This window comes from Musa acuminata, chromosome BXJ1-10 (genome assembly GCF_036884655.1).
Source record: "Musa acuminata AAA Group cultivar baxijiao chromosome BXJ1-10, Cavendish_Baxijiao_AAA, whole genome shotgun sequence".
NCBI lineage: Eukaryota > Viridiplantae > Streptophyta > Magnoliopsida > Zingiberales > Musaceae > Musa > Musa acuminata.
The window spans coordinates 19270469-19295495 of NC_088336.1; the positions used below are offsets into that span (position 1 = coordinate 19270469).

Genomic DNA, 25027 nt, shown 5'->3' on the forward strand with positions numbered 1-25027 from the left:
ATCATATAATTGACTTCTCTCTCTCTCTCTCTCTCTCTCTCTCTCTCTCTCTCTCTTTGTTATTCAATCCATATTCTCAACAATTGATATTGATTAAATGCTCAGCATCCTAAAATAAATATTTATTAGAATTAGCACATCACAATTCACATAATAACAAGAACTATCATCAAGAATCCTTGCCAAAAAGGATTGGATGTTTACTTCAAAGCTGACAGAATCTCTCTCTCTCTCTCTCTCTCTCTCTCTCTCTCTCTCTCCAAAAAAAAAAAGAAAAAACATTATTGTTCACTCCAATAATATTCCTTGATGTCCTTAAAGACTTGTGGAGGAGGCAGAGTGTGGTCCACATTGGCATATTGATGAGCCTCTCCACATGTAGTTTATTAGGTTACAAGTCTTCTTCCTCTCAGCAAATGTTAGCTAAGTGTCAAGTGTTCACTGTTTCAAGACACAGTCCATCTCCTTTATCTTTAGCGTCAGCTCTCCCTTCTTCTCTCTCCAATTGTCACCCACTTCCCCCCTTCCCCAAACTATTCCTTGCTTTCCCTACTCTCTCTCTCTCTCTCTCTCTCTCTAGCGTTTCTCTTGTGCCTATATTTAAGCCTTTGTGCGTGAGCAAGTGAGCTTGGAAACGGAAGGACAGCTGAGACTTGTTCACCGTTACTGTTCACGGTGGCTAAATCGGCTGCTTTTGACTCTGCTCATCCATCCTCTCTATATAGAAGACTCCATTGCACATTCACCGTATCGATTCTCGACTCTTTGTCTCTTTCTGCTCTCTCCAATGTCTTCAGAAGAGAAGAAGAGCAACACGGATTTGGCCGAGGAAGCGATGGATTACGGCAACCGCAGCAGCAACAGTGACCAGTTCACCACCGCCTCCCCGGTCGTCAAAGGCAAGAGGACGAAGCGGCAGAGGCCAGCCGCGGCCGCCCCGGCCTCGTCGATCTCGTCGGCCGAGCTCTCCAGCAGCACCACCGAGGAAGAGGAGGACATGGCCAATTGCCTCATCCTCCTCTCTCGGGGTCGTGCCTTGGATGCCGATCCACCAGGGACCCAAGCGGCAGCGGAGGAAACCGCCATGGCGACCGCCGGGAAGGCCGCGCCTGATGTCTACCAGTGCAAGACCTGCAACAAATGCTTCCCTTCCTTCCAGGCTCTCGGCGGGCATCGCACGAGCCACAAGAAGCCAAAGGCAGACGAGGATCGTGTGCAGATCAGCACGAGTTCCTCGACCTCAAAGCCGGCTCCGACGCCGAGCGCCACCAACACCGGCGCCGGTGCGGGCAGCAACAAGCCGAGGGTGCACGAGTGCTCGATATGCGGGTCCGAGTTCCCGTCCGGGCAGGCCCTCGGCGGCCACATGCGGCGTCACCGTCCGATAACGCCCGCGGAGCCACCGGAAGCGAAGAAGGAGAAGCACGTCCTCTCGCTGGATCTTAACCTCCCCGCACCACCAGACGACGACCGCGAGGAGCCGCCGCGGCCCACCTCGTCCGCCATGCCCTTCCCCTTCGAGCTCCAGCAGCCGCTTGTATTCTCGGCATCGGCTTTGGTGGATTGCCATTACTAAGCCATCAATCAGCACACGAAAGAAAACACCTCAAAATCTCTCCTCCTTCATTCTGTATTTGTTTTCGTCGGTCATAGAAAATTGGTATTATGAACATCATGTGAATCAAATTAATTCAACAGTTTAATCGATTCTTTGGATTCTTCTACTTCACGTCGTTGATGCTACGAGGGAAAGGCAATCAATCATATGCTCATGTGTTACACGATTCCTGTTGCTTTCCTCCTCGTCTTCCTCCACTCGTGCCAAGCTGCACTTGCGCACAAGCAACGAAAAGAAACAGCAAGAAGGATGTTGGCTTTAGGTTTCTCCACCACAAAGGAAAAGCTATGGATCAGGTTCTCATCTCATGAGTTTGATTTGTCTGCAAGCCAACTTCCCCTGCTATTAAATGCCAAAGGAATAAAAGGGAGAGTCGAGGGAGAGGCAAGTAGGTAACTCCTACTCTGGCCAAAGAACAAGCACACACTTGGACTAGATGGAACTGCAGGCTTATGCTTATCTGCTCCATCCATATCGCACCACATCATCGTCAACACTACATGTTAGGGAGGAGAAGGAGCCAAAGTGCCAAAACCCTAATAGCCACTTGCATGTCACACTCAAACAGCAGCCATCTCAGTCACTACTTCCATGCCTCATTGAATCTTACTCCCTGAAACAGAAGCACTGCACGTTAGGAAGAAGGCGCACGAAGACTTTGGGCGAGACGGCCGTGGAGGAGGAGGAGGAGGAGGCGTTTGGCATCGTCACATGGGGGAGGGGAGGTTACCTTCTCCGATCATAACTCATCCACTGCTGCATTGATTGCTTATGCCTTCCATGGCCTTCTTTATGAACAGAGTTCTCAGGCAGCTAATTAACTCCAGTGATGAGAATATCTTCCGATGCCAAAGTGACGGCTTTAAAGCATTATTCAATGTATCTTCAATAGCTACATAATTTGGTAAGACTGTGTGTGTGTGTTCCTCTTGTCCAGTAGTTGGAAGCTAGAATAAGGCTGTGTTCCTTTAGAAGGTGTAATGGTGGTGATGGGATTAGAGTGGGCAATGTTGATATCAACACAGTTACAGAGGTTTGGTCTCACAAGGAAATGGATGGGTGTTGTGTTAACAGATAAGCTCTAAGATTAGGTCAAGGGAGAAGGCCAATTTGACCTCTTCATGATTGTTTACCCCTTCAGACTAAGTTTGTGGAATCCTTTTCTAGTCATTCTTTAGGGAAGCTAATCAAGTTGCTGATTGATTATTGAATGAAATCAATCAATATTCAGTAACAATTTAGGGTCTTTTTGTGATCATGTTGTAAGGCCAGAAACAATTTTTGTTTTTGTTCTTTTGTTTTGAAGCTACCCCCAACTTCAGAGTGCCTCTGTTCTGTGATCTTGACCTTGCAAACAGTACTGAGAATTGTTGTAAGATAACACCTAAATCTGAAAACCCTAACAAGTTAGGTTGTTGATGCACACAGAATTATATCCTCTTGTGAGCAATGGGAGATCCCTCTTCAGAAACTGTGCATGTGATGATGGAGCACATTTGGAGTATTTGATCTCTGGTGAAGTCTCCTAATCTGGTAAGCAATCACAATGGAATCAATTTCTGGTGGTATTTTTCCTCATATTTTGTTCCACATTTCTTTTTCTACACCTATCTTTATATGAAGAAGCTATAGAACACATAAACATGATCCATGCTGAAATAACATGATCATGAAAAAGGATGAAGGCTTAAAGAAAAATGTGGCACTCATATGCAAACACTCTCACACAAGTGGAAAATAAACAAGAAAACCAACCTGATTTTGCGCTTCACTCTACTCAGTAATGGCTAAAAAGCTGCACAAAACTGGCATTAACCATAGAAACAATTTTGCACCATGGGAAGGAGACTGAAACTCAATATGCAGTCTCCAGTTTATTTAGAACACTAAGATTATCTTCGGTGTCCTGACAACAAGCTTATTAGGTGGCATCTTAAGACAAATAAAGATATTCCTGGCTACATGCCCGAAAATGTTGAAACTTCAACTGACATTTGACTTGAAAACAAGATACAATGTCTAAATGAACAAGCTTCAACAGACACATTTGACTCCAAAACAAAATTCACTGTCTGTGAAAGAAGCAGCTTGTAGAATTATAAAGCAATTACTCAACCGGAGTCAAACCAACGACACCTGTGCAAGTAGAACAATGATTTTAGAAAAATATTTGTGTAAATTTTAAAGAGGAAAATCTTCAAACAGTGTTTGCCAAAATTTGCATTAGATATTTACAACAATATGAGTATGAAATGCTGACCTCTCTCTCTCTCTCTCTCTTCACATAGGCTAGGGATTAGTAATATGTTTGACAAAATACGTGAAAATATTCCAGGATAGAGTTGAAGAAGAAAAAAAAAAAAAGGACCATGTTATTTTCATGCTCTGTCCCTCTTGACCACATGACACACAGGACAGAGGTCCCACCTACCCTCTCTTTCTGTTGTTTCCTTCCTAAATTAGGTTTGTACAAAGTAAACAAAGTCTTGGACCTTCAACAAAGAACAGCCTATTTACAAATAGGCCAAATGTTACCATTTCACAGATTAGCAAAATCAAATTTCTTCTAACTGTGCCCTTACAGATATATTATTTTTCACTGTTCCCACTCTTCACTTTCTTTTGTAATCCCATAGTGTAATTAATATCTTACACAACTATCAGTCTTTTTAGATGTTCTATTCCATGTTAAATTATTTCTTATATCAGGATTAGCTTTGTGACACTACAGTCATAATAATAAAAAAAAAAGCTTCCTAGGTGGTTCTTTGTTGCTCAATCCTAGAATGGTCTATATAGTAGTAATTACTGCTTGACTTTCTGAATTCTATAAAAAAGAAATTAAGCAAGCTATAAAACAAGGTATTTTACCATCTCATATTGAATAATGAATATAATTATTAATACCTATGCCAATGAAAATCATTTTTCATTCTTCTATAAATGCAGTCTCCTGCAGAAATGTTCTTGCATGGAACAAATTCATAAAATACAGATAGCATCAATTTAAATTGGTACCATTAGTCATATGTCAACAACAAAAACACATGGTGCACAGTATTTGAATACATAGAGTTACAGTTTCCTTTCAAAAAAAGAAAAAAACAAAAAAAACAAAAACATACGGTGCATATGGCTAATGGGAGATCATGTTGTTTCTTTATAACTCTCAAATAAGACAAATTATGTAACCTATTTGTCACATTAGTCTCATGTTCTCTCTGTCTAGTGCGTATTTTACACTACACTTAAGGTTATAAAGGGACAATTTTTTTTTTAATAAGGATTTACTTACAAGCAACCTAAATATACCATAGCATAATTATACTTACACTAAACATACATTAAATCTTTTGCATCTTATATAATTAGAGAAGTTCCAGAATCATGGTATTGGACCACACTCCATTTATTTGAATGTTTCAACAACACCTACCCTGCTATCTGTAACTAATACTACATTCTTCTTTAGTTGTTTACAATAACAACTAGAAATGTTACATGGGATAATATAGCTGTCTGTCAGGAAAAGAAACTAAAACAAATAACAACACAAGAACTTATGAAGTATATATTGCATACCGCATGCCAATCTTCCTCCAGCATTTCCAGTGGTAAGGCTGAGTTCATGACCGCCTAGGAGCAACCAAAAGAGAGAAATGTGAAACTTAGTCCAAAGAATTGACAGAAGAGAAATATTGCATAGATGGAAAAAAATATTTATACTTCCAGAAAATAACTAGACAATTTATTTCAAGAGACCAGCGAAAGGAACAAATACTGCATGCTACCTTTTCCTAGATCATCCTCCAGTTCATGAACCACAAAGGCCCTGCCAACGACAGAATTTGGCCCATACAATGGTATCTACATATTCATCAAAATAGAAACAAAAATAAGAATGCTAAAAGCTAGCAAGTAGATCGGGGCCAAAAGAAATTTGGGTGAGAAAAAAGTAAAATAAGGGACTGCAGTGATACTGAGTAATGGAAATTGCTAGCCCATTGGGTCTAGATATGTTGAGCAATATTCAGCCTGTAGCACACACCACTAAGGCCCAATGGGCTTATTATCAAATCCACAATATATACCTGGTTGTCCACTATTGTTGCCTCAGCTACTCCTGCATTTTCAAAAGCAAGGTGCACAAAAGATACAACTCAATCAGAATAAAGATAGTGAATGAAGCACATTTAATGAAGGATAGACTAAAATCTAAAATCTACCATCAGCGTTAGCAACTATGTTTCCCAGGTCACCCGCATGACGGATTTCATCTTTAGGAGCACCATGTGTCATTTTATTAGGGTTGAAGTGAGCCCCTGTTAGAACAGATTTTTGTTCAGCAACAATGACAATACATGAGATGACAGAAAATGTGCAACGAAATCGTGGTCAACCAGGAGTTTATGATAGCAATCTTATCCAAGCATTAGAAACCATAACATGAAGTATATGAAACTATTCAACCATACGAGAATCACTGATTAATTCATGGAATCAACAAAGTACAATAACAAAAGAGATCCTAAAATGTAGATGATAAAAAAAGAAATTCAGTGCAAGTGGCTATGTTAAACCTGTCGATATGCAACCATTTGTTGTGTCACCAAACTCGTGCTGCAGAAAAAAACAAGTGGATCATTTATAAGTTATCCATTTACTTTGAGGGAAAGAAATAGAACATTGTCATATACATAGCCCTCACTAGATGGAAACCATGAAGTCCAGGTGTGAGTCCAGTAACACGAACTTTCACTGTTGTAGGACCTATAACAGAATTATTTGGGAAGTTAGGAAGTCAAAGGAAAGAATGATATAATTAAACCAAGAGAGAGAATTGTAATATCTGTTTAAGATTAACAATCACTGACCTTTAAAATTGACAAAGGCATTAAAAAGCACATGAAAAACTAAATCCTTTTCTTTACCTGACCCATGCAATTTATGTTTTAAAGATATGTCGCTAGATTTACATGAACCAATACAGGTGATTGAGAGAACTACATAAGAAAATTTGTTACATTGATGAAGCTGTTAAAGAGCAGATCAATTGCTTAGTGTTTCTGTCCATGAAGAGTGCGAACAAGTGCCATAGATTAAATTATGGCTCAATGGTATATCACTAGATTTACATGAACCTCATGATTGCAAAAGTGCACCGTAGCCACTAGGATTTCGACTTGGCAGACATAGCAATTGTTGGTGTTACTAAATTAAATTTATGTTATGTAGCTAGACTGTATTCTGGGTCACCAGTGTGATACATCCACAAATAAACTTTGTTCTGCCTTCTCAATGGAATGTACATTAACATTTGCTTCAATCAATTGGCCATAAACCTAGGAAGATGCAAATCGTCCAATCGAAACTTTTTTCTTGATGAGTACCAAAAGGTAATGAGGTGCCAAACAATAAATTTTCAGCCTTTGTCCCCCAAGAAATTGATTTGTTCATCCCAGATGGGAGGAACTCAAAACAAATGCAATCTACTCCACCAAATTAGGCACATGAAAGGCTAGTCTTGCTCAACCAAAGGTCGATCTCATATTTTCTTCTAAAAGTAGCTCCATTTTTTTACTACAGCTAAGAATCTATCAAAATCAGGGCTGGTCCTTTCAAGATATAGAGGCGCACTATCATAGAACCCCAAAAAATCCCTAAAAGAAAGGGGTAGAGAGGAACAGAAAGCCAGAGGAGCAGCAGACCATTGTCTTCCTGGACGAGGGTGACGACGCCCTCGACGCTGGAGTTGCCCTTGAGGACGGCGACGGCCTTCTTGGCGGCGGCGACGACGACGAGGGGCTTCGCCTTGGCGGCGGTGGCGACGAGCTTGGCGGTGGAAGAGGCGGGGCGGAGGGGCTGCCCGACGATGGCGGAGTGGAAAGGGCGCGCAGGGGAAGCCGAGGAGAAGCCGGGGAAGACGAAGGCGGGGGAGGATGCGGAAAGCAGGACGGTGTGGGCGGCCATGGCTGCGGCGAGTATCGCTTGCATCGACCGAAGCCCAACGACGCGACACCGAGGGAGCGGCGTACAGATAAGGCACTGCGTGTGTGTGAGAGATACAAGACCAAGTTTGTACCGCCCCTCTTCCTCACCAACCACCGCTGGAGCCGCACAGCCTCCTGCTTCTGCCATCTGTTACATTGAGGTTGGCTCGTCCGGGCCGGACTCCGGTTCTGAAACCGGACCGGTCTCGAACGGTCGGATCAGTTCCAATTTCAGACCGGTTCATAATTTTATTATTATTATTATTATTAATATTTAATATTTAATTTCGAATCATGATGATCATATGCTCATCTCCTCCGAAATAGATTTCGAATTCTAAAAATAAATTAAAAATTGCATTATAAAGATGTATATTATTTTTTATAGTGGAAAAGAAAATTTTAAAAATGGTTGTGGTGATGATGATAATTGACGGTCAAGATTAACCATTATTGTGATCACATTTGATTATACCAATGGCAACAAAATGCTAATCTATACTTCAAAAAAATATGGGAATAAGCACACTTAGTGATCAATTATTAGTGTTGTGAATCACATTCCAACTACAAAAGGTGATAGGTGATGATGGTAAAAAAAAAAGAAAAAAAAAGAAAGAAAGATCATTTCATTTTTCGACCAAAAATATTTTTTTTTTCTTCGAAAACCAAGTTTTTTAAATGAATTATTAATTAAGAATAGCTTAAAACAATTATTCTACTGTAGAAACATGAAATTTAACATTTTGGCTATGTTAGACTTGTGATAAAGAATTTGTGACGATTCAATCCAAAATACTTAAGTTTAAGATATTAATTATAATCCTTTCCACTTGTATAAATGGAGTTGGTTTCGATAAAGAAATATTAGGGCATAACAATTAATTGTGTGATGAAATGGTAATGAACTAATATTGATCAAAGAAAATATAGTTTTGCCTATTTCTTGCCTACTTAAAAGACACAATCACAGAAAGAAGGAGGAGGAGGAGGAGGTGGACAACCGATTGTCTCATGAAGAGAAAGTACATCTTTCATTGTAGATCAATTATTGTTTGGTGAAGTTTAGACCAACAATTGTGTGATTAGATGCATGCCAAATGCTAGGGACAAGATCACTTTAATGACACAAAACATGGCCAGGCCAATATGATATGGTTCAGAGACTGTCCTACAATGTTATGATATATTCTCTCAACTTAAATCTAAGCAAAGAAAACCTGTGACAATTTAAGATCAAAAGTATTTTTTACCTGTTGTTCAATAGATAAGCTGGAGTATTTAAGTGGATAAAGAGTTGAATTGGTTTATAAAGACTTGATTGTAATATTATTAGTTTGAGATTAAAGCATTTTAGGCTAACAGTGGAAGCACAACAGAGTTAATGAATCAATAATCCTTTTGCACTGCAACTATTACACTTGATTGCTGCTGAAAAATAACTCATGGTGAATGGCCTTTAACCTTGATGTAGCTATCACACCAACCCCAGCCTACCAACAAATGCTTGGGATTTAAAGACCTTTGGCATGATTCTTCATCAGAAAAAGAAAAAAGAGAAGTTTAGGTAGGAGCCATCTCTAGCTCATAAATTAGTCTTGTTTGATCTCTGCAGCTGATTCTGATGTCCCACATGACAATGGTGTGCAGTTGCAGACAAATCCAGTGCTTTTGCATGAAGTCTGAAGTCTTTAGGCAGCAGCTGAAGCTGAATCTTCCTTCACAGGAGGAGCAGAGTTGACACTGGAAGCTGAGCAGCCTGTGAACCTTGTCAGTCATTATTCCAGAAAGTAACCATAAACCTAAAAGTAAAAAAGAAGTGTAATGCTTAGAGTCCTGTGAATAGGTAATAGTTTTCAACCCAAAAAGAAGAAGAAGAAGAAGAAGAAGAAGAAGAAAAGACTTTGTCGTAGCAGTTTGTCTCTTCCAAGTCAACATCAAATGTTGATGAGTTATTCTTACTTTATGATCTGCAGAGCAATTGGAATTTCTCTTTTTTTATCTTTGTTCAGAAAAAGCATGGCAAAATGAGGCATCCAGTGTACTCCTCCAGCTCCATGATAAAGCTTTAACTCCAAAAGAAGATCCATTATAGATTGTCTTGAGAAGACATGAGGTGCCATAGTGGTGCTCTAAAGCATCTATGAGCCAGCTGCACTGTGTAACCTTTGCTCTCACTACAGCCAAGTGAAACACCACCCACTTCTCTCTCTCTTGAGGAAAACATACCTTAGAGTTGGAAATGATAACTTGCTTGAGGAGCCATTGTGGTACCCGAATTGCTATATCTGCCACAGATTTTTAGTGTCTTGTCTTAGTTTCATATATATATACACAACAAAAATTAAAGTTTTAGCTTCCACTAATGACATTGGTAAGAGAAAAAGTTAGCATAAATACCGGATTGGCTGCCAAAAGCCTGTTTTTCAAAGCAAAAAGATGTCATTATTAATCTAAAGAAAAGAATAAGCTTTGTCATTAAATGAGGAACAGTTGAGAACTATTATACAAAAGCTGTATCACTTGTGTGTGTCTTCTCTCACCTTCTTTTTTTATCTTTTTATGATTGTTTTGAGCAAACATGCAAAAGTCCTTCTGAACCTTTCTATCCATAGTAATAAAGATAAGAAGTTTCTTTCCTCTTCGGTCAACACACAGCAAAAGTTGATAAATGATATTATGCTATATTTTTCATGTAATTTGTGTGTTCTCTATTGATGGATTCAATTCACTTATTAAATCGTTCCAAGTTCTTTTTCGTTATTATGATCGATATCGAATTTGATTGAAACTTACATTGTTCTTAACAAATGTGAAGATATTAAATTTACGATGAATCGATTGATCTATCGGTTCACTAAATAAACGATTCGATAACATGTGACTCGATTACGATAACCATCTCGTGGCTTTATATAGTATTATAAACTTTTTAGTCTTTAAATAAAAGTTTAATAATTATATATTCTTTTTTATAATTAATTAATTTTAATATTTTGATATTTATATTTTATAAAAGTAAAATATTGAGATTAAAAAAATAATTTTATAAGATTTAAAATAAAAAATTAGAATAATATAATTAAATATTTTATTTTTTATAAATATAAAAATTTTAATATAATTTTTTTAAAAATAATTAATTATGTGAGGTAATTACGTAATTAGAGGCTGGTCCTGTAGGTAATTACGCAACTGGGTAGATGGCGATTCCACTGCCGCCCCCACCACCACCTCCGCTGCTCACGTCGACAGCAGTACGATCCACTTGGTTCTACCAAACAAAATAGAAATTTAGTTGCTGTCCGCTCGATCTCCAAAGTGGTTGAGCCACATTTCTTCTTCGTCCTCGTCTGCGTCTTCGTCTGCGTCTTCTTGATGGCCGCTTTGCTCGACCAAATCGCACGGAATTCCCTGACGTCTCCACAGCTCCATTAAATGCCGCCCAACGCCTCCGCATGATGATCTGAACCTCCTCTCTCTCCCCCTCTCTCTCTTTCTACTGCCGAGACGCGAAATCTAAGGAGAAGAGGATGAGGAGATATGCGCGGGCAATTAGCCCCGAGAGAACCAAGGTGTGGGCTGAACCGCCTCCGAAGCACCACCATTGGCAGCAGCAAGGGAGAAAGGTTCCGGTAGTGTATTACCTCTGCAGGAATCGCCACCTCGACCAACCGCACTCCATCGAGGTCCCGCTCTGCTCCCCCGAGGGGCTCTACCTCAGAGGTAGAAAAGGATTGATTTTGAGTGGGGAAAAAAAGCCTTCTTCTTTTTATCGACGTTGTTTGGTTTGTTGTGTGCTTGTAGATGTGGTCGACAGGCTCAATGTGCAGCGAGGGAAGGGGATGGCGGCCATGTATTCCTGGTCTTGCAAGAGGTAAACGAGTGTGCAGAATTTGGGATTGTAAGAACCCTAGATTTGAGCTTGTTGGTCGACTGATGCTTTGGTGGTGCAGGAGTTACAAGAATGGATTCGTGTGGCAGGATCTTTCCGGGGACGATTTGATCCTGCCGGTACAGGGCACCGAGTATGTGCTCAAGGGTTCGGAGCTCCTGGATCAAACCCCTCCAGGTACATTGTCAATTGCATGAATGAGAAAATTAAGAATGCTGTTTTCCCATTTAATGATACTTTTGCTTGATCTAGATCGGGACAATCACAGTGTGAGCAATGTAAAGACTCAGAATCCGAAACATCGTCCACAAGAGACGCCAATTTGTTATAAAGGACAAGAAGCTTCCTGTTCTTCATCTTCGAAAGCGGTTGTAATTAATGAAGCAAAGCTTCCCACACCATCGCCGATACAACCACCACCTCCTTCTATACAAGAAGATGAGCTATCACCCTCGACTCGTGGATCTGGCTCCTCCAAGAACTTCTCGCCAGAGCCTGGCGGTAGAACTGGCCCATCGTTGGTCACGGTCTCCCCAAAGCCATCAGACTACAGGATCTGCAAGCCCTTTCAAGCTCAGGATGCTTCGACTCAAACCGATAATGAAGAGAAAAGGAGGAAAGAGGGATCAAACACCAGGATTAGGCTTCCAGAAATTCAGCACAGTGAGAGCCAAAATGAACAGACGATGTGTTTGAATCAAGAGCCTGAGATCGTTAAAGTAGAGAGTTCACCACCACCACCAACATTTGCAAGTGTTCCCTCTTCTTCTTGTGGAAAGACGAATACCCTGGAATCCTTGATAAGAGAAGAAGCAAATAAAAGGAACAACTTAAGGAATATGGAGGCCGAGGATGTCTTCCTCCCGACTGGGCCAAAATCGAAAGCCACAAATATGCTCATCCACCTGATTACTTGTGGTTCCATCTCTGTGAAAGACCGCTACAGCTTCGGATTTGTGCCAACTTATAGGCCAAGGTTTGGTGATAACAAGTTCACCTCACCAATGTTTGCCAACTCAATTGTTCCGGATGGCATCGACTGCTTGCTAGAGAGCCAGAGAGATATTGTTGCAAGTCTGACAAAGAAGGAAGTTCGTAGCAGGAGCATGCTTCGAACAAAAAGGTACACAGAGGAAACAGGGGAAGAAATCTCTAATCTAAAACTATCATCTTCCTTTGACGAGGCCAGGTAGTGCAGAACTTCAACATTTTAGTGAAAAATCTGAATATGAGTCTTTCCATGAAGTGTTAATGTTCTGCCTGTATCCTACTAAATTGTCTAGCCTTTGCCTAAACTTGAGTAGTCTGAGAATGATTATATAAGCATGTTTGTTTGAGAAGCTTACTTGGTGAAATTAGTGGTAAAATCATCTCATCTTCACCTGACCATAAGGTTATCTGTACATTCATATACAAGTTGTTTACTTTATCTCTTTCAGGCCCACAATATTTGCAGGTTATCAAGTATTTAGATAGAAACATATCTTTTCGAGGAAAATTGAAATTTTCTTTTCTAGTTTGGCTGCACTGAAGAATGGCTGAAATCACAATCGATGTACATAGATATCAAAAGATTTGTTTGATCTATAGTAGTGAGGAAATCTCAATAACCTTGGATGATCATTATTTACAAGCTTGCCTTTGACATTTGCTTGAACTGTAGTTCTAGCTAGGTTGGTATGATATCACTGGAAACTATCATTGTATAAAATTTCCAAATATCTCTGCGTCCAACTTACTTTTTTCTAAGTGTTTCAGTATCAGATTTGCCTATTTCCTCACACTTGTCTGGATTGTTGGATTCATGACTCCATTCCAGATGCTTGTAACTATATTCCATATACACATATAATACATTTAGAGTCTTGCTTATGGTACATTTATGTATGCTTGCCGGCTTTGATTTGAACAGCTTGAAAACACTAGAATGATCAACAGAACTCTCAAGTCAAACTTTTTTGATTTGTGAAAGATTATTATTTAAATTCTTTGCAAATGCAATCCCATGTGCACAAGTAAAGGAAATTCATTCATTAGGACTGTGGTACAGATTGTTGAGTTTGATGGTGTTCTGAACTAGATGGCTTCTGAGAGAAAGATGGGTTGGACCATCTGGACCATTTCACACTTGAATAGAGGGATGGACCATCATATATACTACTTAATTCATATGTCAGGACTGTCCTGGCTGCAAAGTACTAATGGACACCCATGCAATTTTACAAAGCTTCATTAAACTTGTCAAAATCAACTCTTCTTAATGTAAAATTCCTATCTGATTAGGATTGCACCTATGTTACCATAAAATCTTCACAACTTTCCAGTCATGGATATGGATAGAAAAATAAGAGAGTAAACGATCACTTGATCATTTCCCTATTTTATTCTGACAATAAAAGTCTCCACATCAAGGAATTAAGCACCTCTAGTTATAGTTTGATCTACAATACTCTTTGGAAGTTTCTGGTTGATGAACTTATGATAGTTGGCTTTGCAAGAGCTTGGTAGACAATTACCGTGCACTGAACAATATTGACTCATTACATCGAATATCACAACTGAAAATACCTACCTATCTTATGATGTTCACCCGTGTGTACATCTGCATATGCATATGCAGCATGCATTATATTTTTAAGTTTCCAAGTTTGGCTGTTTAATTTTCTTTTCTATTTCTTGTTGTTGGGCTGTGTCCAAACTTGTATCTTATATCACTTGTGAAAGTCCTTCCTTTCAGACTGCTTATGCTCAGATCTGTTTTGTCATTTTTTGAATATGGTTTGCGGTGCTCTATTGGTGGCATAGTCCCTATTGTTTTGATGTCCTCTTGTAGATATATTCTAAGATTTCCAAATGATGCAGGAACTGCAACATGCCTTATTGGAGAAGGGACAAAGAGAAGACAGTGGATTCAGCCCAATCGAAATGTCTCCCTATGAATATCAAAATTACTTCCTGCAAGCATTCCAGGGCTCACCAGAATGAATCAATGATGTCCCCGAGATTGGATATAAGGAAGTCTTCAGCTGGGCCAGATATTTGCAATTCCTCACCACTCAATTCATCAAATGGTGGAAGTAAAAGGACAATAGATAGTTCCTCAATCAAGGGATCATCCATGAGGTTAGAATCTTTTAGAGAATTAAAGGACAAGATGATCAAGATCGAAGAAAGTTGAGTTATATTGCTCACACTATCTATCCCTTGGATGAATTTTTATGGCTATTGGTATTTGCCCCCTCAATTTTTCTTCCGTTTTATTCCTGCAGGCTTACTTCTGGAGCCCGGATTATAATCGAATCTAGATATAAATCTGATGATAGTGAAGATAGCTCTGATTGACTACAGGAATCCAATGTTAATGCACCATATTACTCATTTCGCTATCTTTTTTCTTTGCTGCTGTGCTTGGGAGGAAGTCAATCCCTAACATTTAAAGTCAATGTAAGTGTCATTTGTTCATTATTTTTTTATTGGACTTGTTCCATCAGTTTCAAGTTGTTTTCTACTGACAATGCCCGAGAGAATATGTGTGGGGGTGTGGCCATGAGTCAGTCTTCCTCCATGGATAGGCAATGCTATGTACCTCACTGTCTAAAGTCCTTTTAGCTTCTTAATACCAGATCAAGCTGATTTCTCATATATGACATTATGAATTTGTAAAGATCATGTTTCCCTTATTAGTTGTACTTGACATCATGTTCATCAGCACAAACTAACTTATTGGCAAGTGATTTCTTTTCGATTTTAACATCTAGTGTACCATCTTTCAAGTTATCTAATTGCTTAATTTAAGAACTATCGAGTGCTCATTCGTTTATTCTCTGCAAGAACATGCAGGTGTGGTAATGGCTCTTCTTCATGCTGGCAATTAACAACTCCAGGTAAGTTATCATGGTTCAGTTTGAGTGAGGACAGGATCCATAAAATTGATGATATCTTGCAATTGATTTCAAGCAATATAAGGCTTCTTCATCAAACATGCAAGACAAAGATAGAGGTAGTAGTAGGAGAATAATATATCGTTGCAGTTAAACCCTCTCCTATTGTGATCAGAATTACCCTTCTATTGATGCTGTTATTTCATAAGCATTTATTTCTTTGTTGTATTGCTCTTTTGTAGAAGCCTGGAAGCATTTCCCTCCTTCAGGAAGAGACAGCAGGAGATTGGGTAATGGCAGCAATCATCTCCAGTGAGACACAAGGCTGGTCAACTGGTACCTGCTCAAAACAATGAGAATTATCTAACTTGTAAACCCTAATATTAATTGGATTCTCACGCTACAATTCTGTGTATGGTACATCACAAAACAGTCAAATTGACAAAATAAATAAATAAAAAACATAATTATTTTCTGGGTTGATTTTTGAAAATATTTTTTGAATTGGTGATTAACATGTCATGTGTATGTGAGATTGTGACTATAGTTCTTTTCATTATCAGTGATGAAAGGATTTGATTACTGGGAGACTATAGATCAACATTTTTTTTTATTAAAAATAAGAATTAATTCGAAATAAATTTCAATGTAGTGGGAAGAGATATCAATTATAAGCATCTACCTTGCATGATTATATGATATATAATAATACTTATAACTTGTTTTTTAAGTGTTCATTAATTGTAGGCCTATGTAAACAGTTATTGATGTCTCTTTGGAAGTCTACTTTTGTAGCCACTTTGTCATGTCTCCTTCAATAGATATTTGAAGAACATCAAATTTCCAATACCAACAAAAGCAGTGACTCTTGTGATTCCCATATCTCATTGTAGGAAATTAGGCATTGAATGCAATGATTCCACTTGATGTATTCCAATCTCATCACTAACAGGTTGTAATAGATAGATTTCTTTTTCTCCTAATACTGTCTGTTGCTTTCAACTATTTCTAAACTGGCTCTAGTAATACATTAGTTACCTATCTGAGTTAGTTCCTACATAATTAATCGAATTTAGATTCGGATATTTTTGGATTTCTGTTTAAATTAGACTCGGGTATCCATTAATCGGCTCTAGAACAGGTTCAGTAATCCGGGTTTGAATAAACAGTTAGATGATTAAGGATTCAGGTTTGGGTTTGGGTTTAGGTTCAAGAAAAGGAAGACAAAGAACACTTACAAAATGTCCTGCTCCAAGGATCCAATAGAAGTGGAAGTTCTGATAAGACTTTAGGAATCCCTTGGTGACTGCCATTCCTTCACTGTCGCAGAAGAATGGCTTTCGATCCATGTTGTTGAAGGTCTTCAGCCCCTCCCATCTGCAGAAACATGGAGGAAATGAAACCTCATTCCTCCAGCTGGAGAAGAAAGCATTGAACTTGTAGTTTGTGGTGATGCTCACTTGAGCTTTTGGACCCATGACTCTGTGCCTTTTGTTGCACAAATCAGATCAACCTGTGAATAGGGAAGGAACTCAATTACAAAAAATATTACTGCTTAATATGCAATGGGCTTTTCCTTTTGTTATTATATCCAAGTTAAATCTGTGATTTCTCAGGCAAATGCATCTCCTTCCACCATGGTCACCAATCACCATCATATTAGCTGGCCATGGGAGCAGAACAGAGGATGCCAAAAATGTTGGTCTACTCATGTCCTACTATGTTCAGATATTAAAGTTTAAAGACCACCACTATTTTGATCAACCACTCATGCTACTCATGCTTTCTACACAGCATGACAGCAATGTGGACTAGAAGAGGTTGTCTTCCACCTTCTCTTCCCATCTTTATCTTTTGTTGCTTGCTCTACATGTATCTGATGTTGAAACAACACCTCAAGAGTACCAGGACATGAAAGTAGTGACCCCAAAGGGATGGATTTCTAAGTAACTCATACCTGTCCATTGTAGATGTTAACATTGATTCCCAGGGAAAGGAGCTCATCAACCTGTAAATGTAAGGTCAACTCATGACAAGAGCAAGCATGAACAAGAAGAAGCCAAGTACTCAAAATCAATCGACAACCTCATTGATTCTTGGCTTCATGAAGTCACCTGCAAGAGCTTCGAAGACAAGATCAGCCTGCCCTCCCCAGCTGCAAACACAAGGCAACGGCAATGAACCGAGCTTCTACTTCCAGAATTGGATCTGACCATATCACATACCTCACAGTCTTTGGGATTATCTTTAGCTTATCCTTGATGGCACCATTCATGAGACTGGAGATGTCAGTGGACATGGAAGAAGCCTTGGAGCTCAGATAAGTTGGATATATCTTCATCGATAACCTTCGCGGTACTTCGACTGCTGCCTGAGAAATGGGATCGCTTGCAGAGTCCAGCAAGAAGTTGTAGAAGTCCTGCAAGCGTGGAGCATCAGCTGATGGAGTGATTCTAGTTGAATTCAACTGGTTACAGTGTTCCACTGACCACATCATTGCTGCTAGAACTGATGAATTCCTCCAGCTCACCCCATGAGTTCGTGGCATTGCCATACTCCCCTTTCTTTATCTCTTGCCTAATCTTTTCAGCCATACTGAAAAGTTGCAGCATCTATATTAGATCGTAGGTATCAGTATGCTTCTCGCTGAAGAAAGAAGGAGAAGTACATGTTTGATTTCACTGCGTCTTTGATGTCAAGCCTTGAGACATCCTGAAGCAGAGGCCCCCAAGAGAACTGCATGAAGAACAAAATCATGGCCTTTGCATCAGAATTATCTCTGCCTGAGGTAGAAGAAGCAGTGAGCACTTGCCACAAAATCTTCCGGCGAAATCCAGCTGCTTCCCAGAGCAAGGCCTGCTTGCAAGCATCAAACAGGTAAGAAACTGGATGCGTCTGCAAAGACCAGAGAGAAGAAAAGAGGACTGACGACCTCCGAGCTTAAGCTTCAGTTCTCCAGCCTCGATGGCTTTGAGGATCGACAAGCCTGCGGTCACGGCGAACTTCCCTCCGTAAGACTCTGCGACGATGAACAGTGGGCTCGTTTGCCGGGACTCGTCCTCGTCGTAGAGCTTCTTGAGGAGGGTGGTCAGGTCCGTGGCTGCCTCCCAGTCCGTCTTCACGAAGAGACTCTCGTCCTCCACGAAGCTGTATCCCGTCCCCACCGGATTGTCCTGCGTTTTCCATCCAGTAGGCAGAGAGGAATCGCGTCAAACGTCGAACGGGCGGTGGGAGACGAGGAACAGGACTCACCACAAACAGTAGATCGGCTTTCTGCAGCCATGTCGAGTTCCGATGCCTCAGATCGGTGTCCAGCGGTCCGATCTCTTGGAAGTTCCCGATCCCAACGCCCGAACCGCCCTTTCACCAAGCAAACCCACAGGCATGAAGGAAGGAACAACACTGGATTTGCTTATGAGAGACTTACAGGTCCGCCCTGCAACCACAGCAGCGTCGGCCACGGCGACGCGCCGGTGTCGACTCTCCGCGGGCTCCGGTAAAGCCACCAGAACAAGTGCGCTTCTGCGTTCGTTCGTTCCGTAACAGGCAAGCGGCGACCATTGTCAGAAACTTAGAGATGGGTGGGAGAACTCCACTAAGAAAGAATCGAAGAGATTACTCGGCCGGACTTGGACGTAACCCCACTCCTCAGATCCGTCGGCAGTCCCGGCGGCGCTGACGAAGCCGAAGGAGAGAGATGAAGAGCAGAGGAGTAGAGGAAGGAAGAGCAGCGGGACAGAGACAGGCTGTGACCTCCCCATCGTGAAGGAGGAACGCATGGATGACAGAATTCCGAGGCTCACGTAGCCAAGAAAGCCAAAGAAGGTTACAGAGGAAAGGGAGGGAGCGGTCAGAGACCCCGCAGCGTCGCCGTGATTGAACCAGAGAAGAAGAGTGTTTGATGTAGGCTTCGTTGGTAGTGAGAAGACACGAGGAAACTCGCGGCATGGGGAAGAAAGAATTTGTTGAGGAATATTTTGATTTTTTATTAGAATAAAAAATAAAAAATAATATATTATATTTGTTATTTATTTTTTCATCCTGTAATGTGTGTATGCACTATCCCTCATGTTCTTTTATTATGTTTGTTATTGAATACAATATGTTCCTAATTGAATTAAATCTTAATATGGATTAATTTAATATTAATTTTATATGACTTTTTTCGGATGAAATGAAACATTTGATTCAGGGAGAAAGATTTTCCATTCCTTAATCTTAAAGATATGTGGCTATAAAAAAGGATTAGATTATTTGAGTCATTTCCACTATTACCAACTGGAGAAAATATAAACCGGTTCGTCGACGAAAGTGAGGAGTTTGGATCTAAGGCCCGCCTAGCAGGTCGATCCGAGCGGAAGACATTATCAAGTGAGGAGTTTGGCTGGGGTGGCACATCTGTTAAAAGATAATGCAGGTGTCCTAAGATGAGCTCAACGAGAACATAAATCTCGTGTGGAACAAAAGGGTAAAAGCTCATTTGATTTTGATTTCCAGTACGAATACGAACCGTGAAAGCATGGCCTATCGATCCTTTAGACCTTCGGAATTTGAAGTTAGAAGTGTCAGAAAAGTTACCACAGGGATAACTAGCTTGTGACAGCCAAGCGTTCATAGTAACAAGTAATAATTTCATATTAATATAGAATGAGCGTAGGGTAATAATTCCATATTGATCCGAATAAGTGCATGTGCACCCATTTTTAATAAGATTCATTATATTAGAAAAAATATTTTTATAATTTTGATATGATTATTATTTTTTATCAATTGTGACTAGTGGAATCCAATCGATACTTATTAGGCACATCATGTCAAATATTAAAGATTATAAGAAGCAGAGTACGAGATATAATCCATTTAGAAGTGAGATAAGAAACATAAGATATGGGTGCTCTTTGCATTTAAAAAAATTCTTTCTTCATCCGAGTTTTAAATACTTAACACTTAATAACTCTACTCTTCCGATCGAATATGACAAGACTCGAAACATTAACATGTTGACTCAATTATGCTAAATAAATCTAGTGGAGAACAAAACTTGACTATATTAAATTTTGCCTATAAATTTTATATTTTTAACATAACATATAATAATATTTTATCAATTTTTTTTTTTATAAAACATATGACTTATCAATTGACCCAATCAACTCAATCACTTAACCGATCTGATATCCAACCGGATTCTAATAATAATTATATTACACAGCTGTGAATAGATAAATATTATGTGCTGGGAATTGTTGTTGGCCCAAAAAAAAAAGTGACATTTGATTCATTAATACTAATATCATGCAATCGAAAACTACTTACACCTATCTAAATTTTATCTATAATAATTCTTATGATGAACAAAAAACAAAACTCTCTCAAATCACATCATAAATAAGTTCATGTTAGCTATAAAAATTTTGACAATTTATTAAAAGGTCATTCATGAGCTTAAAACTTATTTTCATCACTTACCCAACAATGCGGTTGTTCATCTATCCCTATCTTGGAAAAGGACTTCACACCCTCACTCAACACTTCTCCTTCTGTCATGCCCTCCTCAATTTAATTCTCACTTATGAGATATGAACCTAACTCAAAATTGATAATATTATAATTTAACAAATATTCCATTCCATTCCAGGATCCAATCAAAAGAATTCACCTCTATAATCCATAATTTGTAAAACCTGTACAGTTTATAATCATACATCATATAGCTTAATAATTTATAAAATCCAAAGCCAACTCAACTAAACCATAATCACATCACAAATCCATAGTTGTGTAAATCTAAACAATCACAAACAACATGTATCATATGTTTATATCATTACATAATTTTAACTTAACATTTTCAAAATCATGAGAGGTACTTTTCAAATATTTATAAGATACATCAATCCAGATTTATCATTAATATTTCATTATATACAAAATATACTTATAGATCAATCACCTTTCAACTACAAAAGATTTGTCTCAAAAATCTTCTAGTCTTTCACTACCTCAGCCAAATTTAAATATTTTTAACGAGCAACAAGCTATCCTGAAAAACATTATATAGCAATTGAGTGAGCATATAAAGCTCAATATGTGATTAACATATCCATGACAAAGAGGACAGTTTCAAACAAATAAGGTTTCAAAATACAAGGCAGAGATACAAGAGTTCAAAGATAGCCACTCGTCACATGCAGAATTACAATGTCGTATTATTCGAAATATGTTTTGTTCATAATAATGGAGTAAGGGCTAATTGGAGTATATCGTTGGCATAAGAAGCATATCTATAACATATAAAATATTTCAAACCATATCAAAGACATATAAACATTTCGAAGCATATCAAAGAACAAATATGAAACTGAAGCTCAAATGTCATATATGATATCGCATTCATTTCATTCTTATCCAAAGCGCGCATAGAAACATAACCAAAGCTTTGGATAACATGTCAAACATATAGAAGGTGAAGTGGGATCATAACATAATATGGTCTATCCATTTTTGAATGATCACCAAACATAAGTCTCCCACGTCTGAGAGCTCTATCCACCCACATCTGATTGAAGTCATAAGAGGCCGGTAGAGCATCGCGGACTCTAAGCATAACTCCCTTTACTATTTCTAGTAAAAGTTCATATTTATCTCACAAACACCGGAGTACAAAAGGATAGTGAACAATAAAATTGAGACATATCGGAAACACATGCGGACTAACGGAATGCATGTGCTTATACGAAACATTGCGATACAAACATGAACTTTACATAATGAAATCAAGTATACAAATAATTAAAGGACAAGAGTATACAAGAATTTAAAGTAGTAAAGTAAAGCTCAACTGAAGTAAGGGTTTTTTTCAAAATCAATTTCCAAAAAGAAGAAACAAGAAGAGACGAATTTAAGGCGAAACACACGTGGAACAATGGAATGAAATGCATGTGCCTATACGAAACATTACGATACAAATATGAACTTTACATAATAAAATTAAATATGCAAATAATTAAAGGATAAGAGTATATAAGAATTTAAGGTAATAATGCAAAGTTCAAATGAAGTAAGGGTTTTTGCTGAAATCGATTTCCAAAGAGAAGAAACAAGAAGAGGCGAAATCGACTAAAGCTCGATTATGGTAGAATTTAAGAGACACTTTGGATGAATTATTTGGATAATCAATTATAATTTAATTTATACAAAATAGGTGTCATTCGAAAGATGTGTCAATCTAATTTTAGGTAAATTAAGTTTTCGATGAATTGGAGTTCACAATAGGGAGTTACAAATAATTTCGTAGTGAAAGGTCTAAAAACATTAGCTCTATTTTATTGAATCTATAGGGTTAATGAAAATAGATGTTTTAGTTTTTGTACTCCAAAAATTTCAAATCAGGTAAGCACAGAAAGAATTTTGAGTATAGTTTTCAATAAATCATACTTGGTATGAATCTGAGTTCCCAACAGAAAGTTATAAGTAGTTAAGCAACAAGAGGTCAAAAATTATAATCTCTATTTTATAGAATATGTAGGGTTAATTGAAACGGAAGTCTGAATAGACATTTAAACTCCAAATCATTCAATATGGTATTAAAATAAAGATCTTTGAGTTTACTTTTAAATAGATTAGGCTTTGCCTAAATCAGAGTTTAGTACTAAAAGTTAGGTCTGAAACAATGCACAGAGGTCAGATTACCGAAAAATTTTAAATTCATGGCTTTGTATCAAAACGAAAGAAATGCTTGTTTCTTAACTGAAATCTTTCAAATTTTATAGAATTAAAATAAAAAAAGAGATTAGGATTACTATTGAATGGGGTTATAACACTTTTCTTAGAAAAGTTTGATTCCCAAATGTGAGGAAATTGATGCAAAACCTTAAGCAAAACTTCTTTTTCTTCTTCAAATCCTCTTCCCCACGTTGGCTACAATAAGTATCCCTCTTGTTAAGTTTTCCTTTAATCTCTCATCTAATTACTTAGATTTAGCTAACATAAGAGTTGCAAGGTGATAAGCATGCATGAAAGGGGTTTATGTGTCACCCATAAAACCAACATGGGTGGCACCATACTTTAGTTAACTAGTGACACATGTCATCTATTTTTTTTTTGAACTTAATGTGAATCTTTGACAAATCATATTAATTTTTCAATATTTACATTTAAGTCCCTAGCCATAAATTTTTAATATAAAATTATCTAATACAAAAAAATTATTAAATAATCCTCATATTTATAAATAAATATATACAAAATTTTAAAAAATGGAGGAGTAAACCTTCATGCATAAAGGCCCACTAATTCAATGCCTACTTCTATCTCCAATATTACTATCAAATTATTATTATTATTATTATATATATATATATATATTCAAATCAGATTTTCAAAATTCATTATATCTTTATAATCAAAGGAATTACAAAATGAATGTACCTTCGAGCGCCACTTAAGACTAATGTGGAAACATAATTTGATCGATCAAAAGTGACGATAATCACACTTGTAGATATATAATTCCAATATTTCTAATTATTATTAGAGATATAATATATTATTAATTTTTTATAATATATTTTTTGAAGTAATATGGTCTAACATTTTGCCACCAATTACTGCAATAAAACAACAACAACAAAGAATTCGATCAAAAATTCTATACTCAGATCAAAACCAACGTCTCTTCTCTATCAATTCTCCATGAAACAACGCGAACATGATCTCAATGCTGCAACGTAAAGGAACATAAATACATACCAAACCACAATCGCTGCAGAAGGAAGAAAGAAGAGATGACTGTGAACGAAACACAGAATTAGGACTTGGAGATCGAGGATTACGACTGGTTTACATGATTGGCTTTATAAAGTAGAACTGAAGAAGGGAAAGGAGGACTGGTTCACGCAATTGGCTTTAAAGGCATTTTTACTCGAGTGGCTCTATCTCCGATATGTTTTTACAAGGAAAACTCTTATGACTGGACTGACATTATCTGAAACGGAATTCAAAGAAAAGAAAAGCCAACTTCCACTTAAAACCCCTACCGACTGTATATGTCACTCAAACTCAAAACGAATTGAACACACCCCACCTACATCGACAGCGAAGGGTTGCAGTTAGGTACCCTTCTTATGTTCTATGCACAGTGTATAATAATGAATAGATTGAATTATTTGTTAGATTTTATGGTCCTTTATAATTAGATAAGATATATAATATAACTAATTAGATTCTCATGATATATATTGGTCAATAAAAAAAAAGTTCATATTAAAATAATATTCCTTAGGGGATACATTTGGGAGGAATTCTCCTAATAATTTATTTTAGACTCTTTGCTCTCGCCTATAAATAGCGACTGAACTAGAGAGATTAAGCATCACATAGAGGATTCAGTTGAGGGATTATAGTCTCTCTCTTAACTCTTCTCCCTAATCATCAATCTAAGAGGTTCATCTCCCTAACCATCAATCTAAGAGGTTCATCTCCCTAACCATCAATCTAAGAGGTTCAGAGACAGTGCCTTTGTAGATCACACAAAGATCTCTTTTTCAGATGATATCTAAAGGCACACATCATAAAACTAGATCTAATTTTATTTGATTTCAATCCTGGCATAAAAAATTATTTTCATATTTAATATATCATA

At 38.1% G+C, this 25027-nt stretch overlaps 4 protein-coding genes across 6 annotated transcripts; 2 read left to right on the top strand and 2 right to left on the bottom strand.

The window, feature by feature from the left end:
- Positions 1-650: 650 nt before the first annotated feature.
- On the top strand, positions 651-1724 carry LOC135595345 (zinc finger protein ZAT5-like). The gene has a single exon (XM_065086155.1). The coding sequence runs from the start codon at positions 788-790 to the stop codon at positions 1574-1576; it is 789 nt and encodes a 262-aa protein (XP_064942227.1). The 5' UTR covers positions 651-787; the 3' UTR covers positions 1577-1724.
- A 1731-nt stretch (positions 1725-3455) lies between these two features.
- Positions 3456-7771, bottom strand: LOC135595344 (superoxide dismutase [Cu-Zn], chloroplastic-like). The gene is made up of 8 exons (XM_065086154.1): positions 7327-7771; positions 6327-6388; positions 6199-6238; positions 5845-5940; positions 5710-5741; positions 5410-5485; positions 5201-5254; positions 3456-3754 (listed from the first exon to the last, which is right to left on the bottom strand). The coding sequence occupies exons 1-8, from the start codon at positions 7754-7756 to the stop codon at positions 3726-3728; spliced, it is 819 nt and encodes a 272-aa protein (XP_064942226.1). The 5' UTR covers positions 7757-7771; the 3' UTR covers positions 3456-3725.
- Positions 7772-10945: 3174 nt separating this feature from the next.
- LOC104000195 (protein SOSEKI 3) lies at positions 10946-15724 on the top strand. Of its 3 annotated transcripts, none has more exons than XM_009422182.3 (8): positions 10946-11334; positions 11416-11485; positions 11565-11680; positions 11756-12692; positions 14366-14626; positions 14773-14947; positions 15344-15387; positions 15627-15724. In XM_009422182.3, the coding sequence occupies exons 1-6, from the start codon at positions 11142-11144 to the stop codon at positions 14843-14845; spliced, it is 1650 nt and encodes a 549-aa protein (XP_009420457.1). In that variant the 5' UTR covers positions 10946-11141; the 3' UTR covers positions 14846-14947; positions 15344-15387; positions 15627-15724. The 3 variants fall into 3 exon arrangements, with proteins under 3 accessions (XP_009420457.1, XP_064942228.1, XP_064942229.1); XM_065086156.1 differs by having other exon boundaries at positions 11004-11334; positions 14366-14675; positions 14771-14947; XM_065086157.1 differs by lacking the exons at positions 15344-15387; positions 15627-15724 and having other exon boundaries at positions 11004-11334; positions 14366-14676; positions 14773-14932.
- LOC135595347 (serine carboxypeptidase-like 51) lies at positions 15428-19299 on the bottom strand. Its single transcript, XM_065086158.1, has 13 exons — positions 19004-19299; positions 18812-18906; positions 18637-18744; positions 18317-18557; positions 18197-18240; positions 18053-18120; positions 17874-17979; positions 17610-17803; positions 17470-17539; positions 17342-17392; positions 16845-16897; positions 16623-16761; positions 15428-15724 (listed from the first exon to the last, which is right to left on the bottom strand). The coding sequence occupies exons 1-13, from the start codon at positions 19161-19163 to the stop codon at positions 15650-15652; spliced, it is 1404 nt and encodes a 467-aa protein (XP_064942230.1). The 5' UTR covers positions 19164-19299; the 3' UTR covers positions 15428-15649.
- Between the last annotated feature and the right edge of the window lie 5728 nt (positions 19300-25027).